The 11677-nt window shown below is 34.2% G+C and overlaps 3 protein-coding genes across 3 annotated transcripts; 1 reads left to right on the plus strand and 2 right to left on the minus strand.

Annotated features, from left to right (window-relative positions):
• Positions 1-637: 637 nt before the first annotated feature.
• LOC129801750 (kielin/chordin-like protein) lies at positions 638-1802 on the plus strand. Its single transcript, XM_055847052.1, has 3 exons — positions 638-1159; positions 1269-1529; positions 1596-1802. Exons 1-3 carry the CDS (start codon positions 772-774, stop codon positions 1787-1789), a joined length of 843 nt encoding a protein of 280 aa, XP_055703027.1. The 5' UTR covers positions 638-771; the 3' UTR covers positions 1790-1802.
• Positions 1803-3200: 1398 nt separating this feature from the next.
• Positions 3201-4851, minus strand: LOC129801752 (uncharacterized). The gene is made up of 2 exons (XM_055847056.1): positions 4734-4851; positions 3201-4635 (listed from the first exon to the last, which is right to left on the minus strand). The coding sequence occupies exon 2, from the start codon at positions 4633-4635 to the stop codon at positions 4060-4062; it is 576 nt and encodes a 191-aa protein (XP_055703031.1). The 5' UTR covers positions 4734-4851; the 3' UTR covers positions 3201-4059.
• A 151-nt stretch (positions 4852-5002) lies between these two features.
• On the minus strand, positions 5003-11654 carry LOC129801741 (protein crooked neck). The gene is made up of 4 exons (XM_055847041.1): positions 11484-11654; positions 10396-11385; positions 10161-10325; positions 5003-5865 (listed from the first exon to the last, which is right to left on the minus strand). The coding sequence occupies exons 1-4, from the start codon at positions 11517-11519 to the stop codon at positions 5062-5064; spliced, it is 1995 nt and encodes a 664-aa protein (XP_055703016.1). The 5' UTR covers positions 11520-11654; the 3' UTR covers positions 5003-5061.
• Between the last annotated feature and the right edge of the window lie 23 nt (positions 11655-11677).

The raw sequence follows: 11677 nt of genomic DNA on the forward strand, positions 1-11677 counted from the left end.
GAAGTTATATAAATGTGATCCAAAGGTTTCATTTTATGATAGCGGTAATAAACGACGCGACGGTTAGATCTATACATATATATATATATATATATATATATATATATATATATATATATATATATATATATATATATATAAGACGACTCAGAATATAAGTCGAATAACTCGATTTTTTATAAAAATCGTTTTACTCGCTTTTTAGATACTTCTTTATGCCCTCTAACTTCCCTGTGAATATTATACTTGAAAGATGTTTATTTTCAAAGTTTATAGAGATTTTAAATCTCAAAAATCATATACTCTGCATGTAAAATCTCAGCTTCAAAATAACTCTCCTGAAAAATTTGCCTACTGCGAGTTATTCGTTTCTTATTCTGAGCGATCGATATGAAAATTTTGTATTGAACACATCTTTTTTCCACCAGCAGTTTATTCTGTTAATATGTATCAATATTTTAATCAATTTTCATGAATGGGTAATCCCCAAAACATTATCGATTGACCTTACCGCGAAATTAACAGACCATACTTTACGTAAAGTAAATATTTGCAATGACAGCGATTTTAAATTGATATTAGTCCTTGGGTCATTTCTCTTTGCTCAAATAATAAATTTGGAGGGAATTTTTTCACTGTATGTATTATCAACAGAATATCGTTTTTCCTACACACTCTCTTTAAGAGAAACATGCCATTTCAACTTGTTGAGAAGTCTAGTTCGAGTTTAGTTATTCATCAACAATCTCAGTGACAATACCACTCTACAAAATGCTCTCAAGATTTTCGATATTGCTGACGGTGCTTTTTGGAGTGTACTTTGCTGTTCATACTGAAGATTGTCAAACACCTAAGCATTATTCTGAAATAGGATGCCAAGCCATATTACAAGAAGGAGATAATTGTCCGAAACGCTTTGACTGTGAAACCATTTTAAGAAGAACGGACAAGGAGTGCTTTTATCAGGGATTATTGTATAATGAAGGTGATAATATATCTGAGAATATCACGAAAGGAGCCTGTCAAGCAGCCTGCTTTTGTCGAGATGGGACTATAACTTGTGCAAATATTGAATGTCCTGAACTATTTGGTACTTATAAGAAAGGTTGTATTCCTCAAAATAACATAGATGACTGCTGTGCCTCTGATTATATTTGTGGTAAGTAGATCGATATCAGTTCATTTTTTTTTATTATTTAATACATGTGTAATTAAAATGGAAGCAATGTAAGATTGATTGAAATTTTCTTTTACAAAACAAAATACAGCCGAGGAAGATATTAATAAATTGCCATTATGCTACATGAACGACCGAGAATATCGTCTGGGAGAAAAGATTCATATATCAGGATCTTGTTACATTTGCATTTGTGCCAACGGATTCGACAACACCACTAAAATTGAGGAAAATCCACACTGCCAATTGATAAATTGCGGCTTAGAGCTACATTCCTCTGGTAACTTAAAAGCAGGATGTACTCCAATATATTACAAAAAAGCTACTTGCTGCCCTATCGGTTGGAGATGTCGTAAGTTATCAAAATATGTATATTTACTATAAAAATTATTATATTGACAATTTTTTCTTCTTGAAGCTAATGATTCAGACAAGGTAATAGAAGCTGAAGGACGAACAACTGACGGAGATCCAAATATGGAGTGCACTTTTGGAAATCTCAAACTTAAAGTTGGTAATCAACTTTCAACAGAAGAGGGTTCTCCGGTAATATGTGAATGCAGCATTCCGCCTATGGTTACTTGTATCCAAAATCCTGATGAATTACAGTAATGTACTCCAATAATCAAGATTTTTTTTTTTGGATAAAGAAAAAATATATTGATACTAATTCAATTTATCATCAAATGATATACTTAAACTCCGCACACTGATATGCTAAAATCCAACGATAATTGAATTTTTATAATTTTGTTTTTATATTTCAAATGGACTCATCCCAAAAAATATTGTCCACCGAAAAATATGTAAAAAAAATCTCAAAATATCAGGGGTGGAATGATCACTTTACGATTCTATCGAATCGATAGTATCGATAAATCTGTATCTACTAGATTAAGACAATAATGACTTTTATCGCATTGTCAGGCCATTTATTGTGACATTCTTAATAGAATGTGACTCTTGATAAATATTTGTATTACCTACAAAAAGAACAATTATCGTTTGAACTTTTCAGAATCGACAGTCGATACTGTCGAAAAGAAGTTATCATGTCACACCAGGTCTTCTCAATGGCTGAACTTTTAAATGTTTTAATTGAAAATTTTAGAAAATATTGTTTAAGACTAAACCAACCGACCGTTTTTGAACATTTTTCCTAGCGTGTTAATGCCCAACGCACAATAACTTTTGTTTTATAAACATGTTTTCGAAATTTCCTATGAGAGTGAGCGAGATGACTAGATCTAGATTCCACTCTCTCTCACAGGAAGCTCTGAAAACATGTTTACAAACAAAAGTTATTGTGCGTTGGGCATAAGTCAAATGACAGACCGCGATTGGGTAGGATACTCAACAATTTTTTCTTGGTAAAAGGGAAAAAAAATTTTAACACTGAAAAATATATTACATGCATATTTTAAGAAATTCATAAAGTTTGATAGCACCATTATACCATTAAAACACGTGTTAATATTAAAAAGTTTTTAAACTGATCAATTGGTCCAGGTTTTGCTAGGTTTAGTGTTAAATGTACTTTTATATAGCCAAAGAGCTTGAATTAATTTTTATTTTCAAAAAATAAAAAAAAAATGTTTTTTTCTTGATCCACCTATTTCCTTAAAGGTCCACCTTCAATCTCTACTCTTTACTAAATCGTCTTTTAACCTAGACTTTAAATAATATTAAAAAAAAATTAATAAAATAAAACAACATTATTCCTTTACTGAGAAAAAAACGGGGGTGCGATTAACTTTTTTCCTCATAACATTAACATTTTTTAGGTGTAAAAATATATCAACATTTTTAATGTTAACTTTACACCTTTTTAAGGGTAAAAATAACATGAAAAAGGGTAACTTTAACCCCTAATACACCTAAAAAGCATCATATTTACACCGATTTCTGGTCAATACTGCAGGGTAAAACTTAACATTTCCGGAATGTTATTTTAACTTTTTCGAATTTTTCTCAGTGTTAACACAGATAAAAATAAATCTATATAATTAAACAAAAGTAGAAATTGAACATAACAAAATATTTTTATTATACCTATATAATACACTACCATTTAAATAGCTAAAACTATAATACACATCATAAGAAAAAAAAAAATATTCAAAGAGCATTAGTAATGAGATTTTCTTAAAACTTCTTTCGCAATATATTACTAGCTAGGTTAGGGTAAGTGTGCCAAATTTCGGCATAGTTGCATGCAAGCGCCAAAGTCTCAAGTTTGAAATGTAATATTTTAAATACAAATTGATTTTTTTATTCTTTCTTCTGAAAGAGTGTTGCTTGGAGCCTTGTAAAGAGTTTACCGTCTTTATTTACTCTAAAATCATTATTAATACATTTTAAAATGAATAAAAATATAGACATAGCTTTGGTGCCCTATTTCGGCCACCTTCATTCTCATAGTTCCTTGCCCTTCGGGAATTCTTTCAATGTTTTTTTCACGTCATCTTGTTTGTCGAAGCTACAATTTTTGTTATTCTTTTGCATTGTATAATCTCTAGAGTACATAAAATCTAAAAGTTCATGGAAATTCGAGGAACAAAAAAGGTGGCCGAAATTGCAAGCTGGCCGGAATTTGGCACACTTACCCTAATAGATACAAAAGTTATTCTCCATGAAAAAGTTTGAATTTTTGTTTTAATATGTCTCTTTTATTAAAGAGTCAACTTTTGTTTCGTTGTTGCACTTATTAACCAAACAGAAACTTGAACATTTCCACCAAGCATTTTTATCGTATATTTTCACAATCCAGTCCATTTTAGAAAGAGTAAATATTCTGAATATTTTATATTATATCATATTATTCTACTATATACAAGTGTTTCAGAGGGTATATTGCTCAAAGAAATTAAAGACATGTTTCCTCAGTATTCTTGAACTTTGAGCTTCTGGATGCGACTAGAGACAAATTCCATTTCATGTGAGAGCTGCGATCCCGCAAGATTTTCAACACGCACATCCTCCAGGGAGCGGGACTTTTTAATAGGAAGACTGACGTCAGTCCGTCGTGTCCGGATACCCGTTGGCGCCGCAACTTCCATACTGTGCATTACTGGATCAGAAATATCCATCATAGTACTGGTATTTGCCATCGGATTTGCACTAGTACTCATGGTGGTGGAACAATTCAGTGTGTCCGCTACTATGGCAATGGTATCTTGGTATTCTCCAGAATTGGGCTCCAGACTCTCACTGCGCGTGCGATGACGCTCCGGAACAGTATAGGGTCTTACCCTGAGCGGAGTACCTGGGCATCGTCTTGGACTACTGTATATCTTAGATACATATTTCGGACTCATGACAACTCGACTCTGTGATTTTGGCAGCTCAGTAGCTGTTGTGCAGAACACAAAACCCGCATCTCGCATACAGGAAGGATTTGTAGTCATATTCTCGAGACTGTTCAGCTCCGTAACTGTGCTCATTACTTTATTTTCCATCTAATATTTATGGAAATAAGAGCGGTATATGATATCTTTTTTTTTGGTCAGGAAATAGCAAATAGTGATTTACTAATATGCGCACTTATTATACTCACTGATTATTATTTGCACTGTATATAACATAGAATTATTGCACTGTATTCTGAACCAAAACAAATTTGTTGTCCAATAAAATTACATACTTGGCATTGACAGCTGATGAGACGGGCGGGCGTATAACAGATCAAAGAAAAGGGCTATGCAATCATGAACAATTTTCCCAGAACCATGCAGCGAATGATTTTTTTCTTTTTAATTCACAAAATCATTCACAGGGAAATAATGAAAAAGTATTTAAAGAAATAATAGTAAAACCTCATTAACATACCTTTATATTATAAATCTTTATTCTCCAACGAACGTGGAAACTCAAGGAGAGAAATCTTACGTGTCCTGTTCCTTGTTTTTTTTCCAACTTTTAGCCGCAGACAGAAGTTTGCTATTTGGTCTATAATTATCATCTTCAGGGAAGATATAGTTAAAGACTTCCTGCCATCTCTCGTGTCCAGCATCAGTGACAATCTTCTGCCTGACCTTCACACATCGTGGCATCTTTTCCATAATACTCTTCTGAGATTCCTCAGTACCGTGCTCTTTCTCAAAATCTCGCCATGCTTCAAGGAGTAGCACCCTTGAATCATTGTCAGCTGCACTCCTGAGAGATGCATTAGCTCTATCGAAGATCTTTCGAATATTACCAGGATCATTTCCAATTTTTATGAGGAATTTTGCATACGAAATCCATACTTTAAAATGAACAGTTTTCTCTAGTAGACGCTCATAGAGAGTCTTTACCATCTCATCTTCCCCCTGGGCTATTTCAAAATCAATGTAAGCCTTCCACAGAAGTTCCGGCATATCCAAACGTGGTTGCTGTAGGGCTAACTCAAAGATGGCACGAACTCGTTGAAAATCCCCTAGAAGAGTTTCTAATTCTGCAAATTTGATCCATGTCGTACAATTTTCTGGGCTGTTTTCTAAGAATTTCTGGTAGATCATACGACATCTATCGAAATCCCTCAACTGTATCTCTAATTCTATGTATTGACGAAAAATCTTATCTCTGGGACACATTCCAATTGCCATACCAAGGAATTTCCGTGCTGTCTTGAGGTTCTTACACCGAATTTCAAATTGTGCATACAAGATCCAGATTTTACTAAAAGTAAATTTCTTGTGTGGAATAATCTGAAAAGAGATACAATTTTTTTCAATTTTTAAAATAAGGTATAAGGTATAAGGTCTTGTATAAGGTAAGTGTGCCAAATTCCGGCCAGCTTGCAATTTCGGCCACCTTTTTTGTTCCTCGAATTTCCATGAACTTTTAGATTTTACGTACTCTAGAGATTATACAATGCAAAAGAATAACAAAAAATGTAGCTTCGACAAACGAGATGACGTGAAAAAGATATTGGAAGAATTCCCGAAGGGCAAGGAACTAAGAGAATGAAGGTGGCCGAAATAGGGCACCAAAGCTATGTTTATATTTTTATTCATTTTAAAATGTATTAAGAATGATTTTAGAGTAAATAAAGACGGTAAACTCTTTACAAGGTTCCATGCAACACTTTTTCAGAGGAAAGAATTATACGAAATCAATTTGAATTTAAAATATTACATTTCAAACTTGAGACTTCGACGCTTGCATGCAACTATGCCGAAATTTGGCACACTTACCCTATAGATAATCAATTTCACAAATTCAGTATTTTCATTATTTTTGATGGGTGGAATAAATTATATCAGAAATGTTCTCTATAATTTTGCCTCAAACCTTGATGATCTTATCGGTTGCTCTGTGACCGAAATAAATTCAAATATATATTTTTTTTTGGAATAGGGGAAAGTACTCTCCTTTCGAACATTCATGCCTTCGAATAATGTGTTTTCTTTTATTTCTTCTAAGAGACTTACACTTAATTATCACATAATTGTGGAGCTCAGAGGCAAAATTGATTAGAAGAAATTCTGCTCTTCTGAGCAGATTATTAGCATGTGCAAGAAGAAGAGGTTGGACGTCTTTGAGATGTATGGATGAAATGTCCGCTAGGACACTCTCTAAAACATATCCAAAAATGAAATGCATCGATGGTCTGGTTCTTGAGATATTTCTAAAAGAGTGGTTTCTGGAGGGGAAGGATAGACGTTGGGGTGAAATTAAAGTGACCTTTGGATTCCTTGGATCAACTTATGGGGGGATACTCAGAGCATTCCAAGTCGATATCTTCATCAGTTTGTCCAGAAAATGGGATAGAAGGATTTCTGTAATTTTTTCCTTGCGTTTAACATTTTAAAATTTTTGCAAAAGTCGATGAATAAAAAAAATTAAAATGTCCAAAAAAAAGTTTCTTCTACAAATTATACCCTTTGAGTTCCTCTAACAAACAGTCCATGTGCGAGAATCGTGAGCTACTCCAGGTCCCACCATGGATGGCCAAAAATGACGTTGCAAAAAGTGTCTTCTTTGACATAAATGGTTCTGGATGACTATGGTTTACTCATAGCAGACTACATATACTAGATTCCGAAAGCTAATGAGCCAAGCTTTCCAACAATAGTTCACCCATCCAATTATGCTCATCAGGAGTTGAGATATACCACTCCAAACTTTCGATCTCTTCTACTGACAGAATATATGTGCTCATCTAATATTTTAGAAAATATGTAGTGAATATTGAAATTTTCGTTTTGACAAATTTTGCCCTAGTCTCCCCTACTTTTCCCTATACGTTTTTGATCACATTGACTCTTGTGTGCGTGTGGTGAACTATATTATCAATGAATGAAGGTTTGATCATTAATGAAACTTTATTTTAAACCTTATTTTAAAAACCGTTTATATCAGTAGTAAGATTCACGCTAATTCGTTTTTTTTTAAGTTCGGGCTGCTTTTTAATTCGGGCACCAGTTAAATTTCAGAAAAATTTGTTGATATTTGTTGATATTTTAATGTGATTTTTCATTATTAACCCTCTATCAGGTAAGATTATCTCAAGACGGTCATTCTATAAAACGCATTTACTGCAATAATATTACTTATTAGAAGTTAAAATATCTACAGTGTCCTCAGTTATGGTCTTACTGACATATTTTCTGAAGCTGAACTCATTTTGATCTTTTGCGTTTGGTTAGCATCTTCAGCTTTGTGTGGCAGGTCAAAGAAAAAAACAACAAATTATGCCAATGTAATTACCAAAATTATAATTATTATGTAATTACCGTTAATCGGGAATCGAGATAATTGAGCTTATGTTTTATGAAAAGATTTTTCGACTGTGGCGCCCCCTACCGCTGATCCCGCTGATCCTACCAAGTCCAAATGTTCTAGAAAGTCCTAATATTTTGTGAGAGCCTTCAAATTCGATCAAATAGAACCAGAGATATGGCGATTTGAATTTCGAGACTTACGAACTTCATAGCCTAGACTACAACACTCAAAAATTTGATTAACTTACACAATGGCGTTCTTGAAAAAAAAATTGTTTGATTTTTTACGTTTTCGCAGCGCTACTTTTGCAATATTTAAAACGTTTTAAATATTTGAAATATTTAAAACTTGAAAGTGCTTATCGAAACAAATCTGCAAACCAACCTTTTGGGTCAAAGTGTTAATTAGAATCGGAGATGTAGGCCGGTCAAATTTTTCAACTATAACCCTTTGTAACTCGTGTCAGGGATATCTGAGGTATATTTAAGTTTTTTTTGTTTGACAGATATAATGTGCGGCTAAGCCATACTAAAAAATTGAGCCCGATTGACAATATAGTTTTCGAGTTATTTAACTTGGAAAATTTAAAAGTTTTCTTTTTATTAATAACGCCAATAGCGGTGGTTTTACGAACTTTCGATGTTAAAAGGAAAATCTTATTTCATGATAGCTTTCCAAAACGTCCTCATTTTTAGCTGTGATTCTTTTTCAAACTCATTTTAATTACAACCGGAGTTAGGGGAAAGGCTCATAATTTTGACCAGTTTCTTATTTTGGACACTTTGAGGATAAAATTGGACACTAAAAATAAATTGATTAAAATGATGGATTTTTATTCCAATATTTGAAGAACAATGAATTCTATCTAAATATTTGTTCTTTTTAGAAGATTTTAACACTAAATACGTTAAATTTTCAATATGATTTGAGTTGCAATTGCTTTGTTGAAAATTCAGTGTGAGCAATTCCTTACGAGAAATATGACAGAACTTCGTGTTTACTTCAGTCTTATTTAGCTGTGGTGAAGGACTAACAATGTTTCTTCGCATTTTTTGAGTGATATTATTGAATATTCATTGAAAATTGTGTTGATTCACGTTAATGGTGATTTGTACATTTGACCTGAAGTGAGATTTGCCTTGTGAATTAGATTTTTCGTGTGAAAAATGGAAAATTTCCTAAGACATTCACCAGTGAGGTGATAGTCCTTATTTTGGACAGGTGTTTTTCTCACGAAATTTCGAGAAGTTTTAGCTTTTGTGATGACTAGGTTGGACAAATGCCTGGAGAAACAAAGGAGCATCATCTCTTGGAAAGAGATGTAGCGAGAAAAGCCTTGTGAAAGGCTCCCGGAAAGGTCAAGGAATGAGCGAATCCGCACGTACTTGGAGTACCGAAGTCAACTCACAGGCCATTTACACCGCCGCATTGGATTGAGATTGAATTGTCACAAAATCGGTTTTTGGGACAATTCAGTCAGAATCTAATACGACAGTCTAAATGACCTCATGGAAAGTTTCCGGGTTTCTTGTGACATTCTACGTTTCCCTTGCATGAACAGAAAGAGGACTTGGTAAGATTGGTTCATGAAATGAAGAACAATGGGCATCCTGTTGAGACGGATTAGCTGTCCAAATTTACAGCCAAGTTGTCCAAATTTACAGCCAAGTTGTCCAAAATAAGAGCCAAATTCACCTCTACATATCAATTCATTTTTAAACGTATTAAAATTAATTTTAGTAACAACAAAGACAATAAACCCTTGCCAAGTTTCTAAACAATCCCTCTGAAAAGAGAGTAACAAAAAAGTCAAATTTCAAACTTGGAACATCGATGCTTATAAGCAGACTGTCCAAAATTATGAGCCCTTACCCTATGGCTATTTTAAGAATTTTTTTAACCCTTGTAGCTCAAGTCTTAAGTTTTTGGTACTGATCGAAAACTCTAAAACCCAGCTAAAACATACTAAAATTTGAGGTGGATCTATGCCATAAGGGCGGAGTTTTTGAGAAAACAAAAAAGGGAGGTCTTAAAAGTGGCGAAAAAGTTTGGTATTTTCTCCCGATGTTGTATAACCTTTCCCGAAATCCGCAAGTCGATATCTTCCTTAGTTCGGAAGCTATAAAGCTCGACATTCCGGACGCGGCCGTGAAAGTTTTTAACAATTGATAATATTCGTGATTAGGAAGTGACGAAACACATTTTGGTAAACTTTGGGCCCGATCGGAGAACATGAATTGTTAACCTATAACCTAATAACTACACAAAAGCTCACCTGAAGGCAAGTTCTGTATATTTCTCTGGTTCGCTCCTCGTCGTGTACCTTCATTTCTTCATAAAGAGCATAGTTAATCCAAAGATAGATGTATCTTCTCCAGAAACTCTTTTCTTGCGTTGGTGGAATATTAGCAATTGCTCTTTCGTAAGTCTCTCTGATGGTCTGCAAATAGAATAAAAAAAATCACACGTTAATGTTTGCAAACAGCATGATTTTTTTCTATTCTCTTTACCTTATCATCCTCATTGTTTTCGAGCAGACGTATGTAGTCAAACCAGATATCATAGTTTGTAGGATTTTCACTGAGTTCTTGCTCATATTGGAGTTTCCTTTTCGATATAATGGCATTTTCTATATCAACACGATCACCGAATTTCTTCTCGTGAATTGTGTAGGCACGATAAATGTCTTTGCAGGTGGATTGAGGAAGATTATCGAGAGCATATTTGTAAATTGCTCTGGCTCTAGCGTGTTCCTTGTGATTTTCCTCAAAACGAGCAAAAGCAAGAAAGAGTTTCTCACTCATATGTTCATTACCAAAAAATTCGACAGCTCTCTCGTAAACTTTTCGGGAATTAGATATAAAGCCATTATTTTCCTCAAAGGTAGCAAACTTTATCCAGTTTTTCACTTCCGGATGCACCATCACGAACCTCTCAAACACTCTTCGTGCGTTTTCTGTTTCTTTATACCTCAATTCAAACTTAATGTATGTGAGCCATGCTTGCTCTTCCGGTTGCCACTCCATCCATCTCTCAAAAACATGCCTTGCTCCTTCAATATTTTCCAACATCTCTTCCATATAGAGATATTTATACCAAAATTGATTGACTCTAGGAAGAATGGTCACAGCGCGATTCCAAAGATTCCTTGCGTGATTCACTTGTCGATTTTTCATCTCCATCTCTGCATACTTAAGCCAAATAGTGATGTTCATGTGATCATTATCAATAGCTCTCTCCCAGATTGATCTGGCACGCTGAATTTCCTTTTGGGACTCTTCCCACTGTGCATATTTTATCCAATTGCTGACCACCATTCGATTCTTTCGCAGATTATCCTCAAAAAACTTTCGTTTTCTCTGTTGATAATCTTTAAGCTCTGTGGGATCTGAAATCTTCTGTTTTGGAGGCGGTGGAAGAATCTCTAAATCACGCTCCTTGGCCTCCCGCAAAAGCTGCTCAGCTGTAATTTGCACCTCAGCTGGAGCTTTGTTTTTTACCTGAAATACCAAATATTTTGGGGGGCCCCAAACGTTTAGAGAGGTTAGAATTTTAGAAATTTACAACATTTAACTACTTTAATGTTTTTATTGCAGACCTTTGCAATCTTAGGCATCTTCTGGAACTTATCCATCTTGTAGAGTAAGTTATATAGATGTAGAAAGTGTGTTTTACTAGTAAAAAATTAAAAATTAAAAACGATAACACAACCTCTGTGCGTGTGCAACAAGAAAATATACTTTCCAACACTAGCGCCACGGCATCTTCTGAAATCATAAAATTTCCCCTTCT

The sequence above is a fragment of the Phlebotomus papatasi genome, chromosome 2 (assembly GCF_024763615.1).
Source record: "Phlebotomus papatasi isolate M1 chromosome 2, Ppap_2.1, whole genome shotgun sequence".
Lineage (NCBI taxonomy): Eukaryota > Metazoa > Arthropoda > Insecta > Diptera > Psychodidae > Phlebotomus > Phlebotomus papatasi.

Coding starts and splice junctions, on each gene's coding strand:
- LOC129801750 (XM_055847052.1), top strand. CDS start 772: ATGCTCTCAAGATTTTCGATATTGCTGACGGTGCTTTTTGGAGTGTAC. Junction 1,160..1,268: donor TGCCTCTGATTATATTTGTG/GTAAGTAGATCG, acceptor AACAAAATACAG/CCGAGGAAGATATTAATAAA. Junction 1,530..1,595: donor CCCTATCGGTTGGAGATGTC/GTAAGTTATCAA, acceptor TTCTTCTTGAAG/CTAATGATTCAGACAAGGTA.
- LOC129801752 (XM_055847056.1), bottom strand. CDS start 4,635: ATGGAAAATAAAGTAATGAGCACAGTTACGGAGCTGAACAGTCTCGAG.
- LOC129801741 (XM_055847041.1), bottom strand. CDS start 11,519: ATGGATAAGTTCCAGAAGATGCCTAAGATTGCAAAG. Junction 11,386..11,483: donor AGATGCCTAAGATTGCAAAG/GTCTGCAATAAA, acceptor TTGGTATTTCAG/GTAAAAAACAAAGCTCCAGC. Junction 10,326..10,395: donor AAAACAATGAGGATGATAAG/GTAAAGAGAATA, acceptor TTCTATTTGCAG/ACCATCAGAGAGACTTACGA.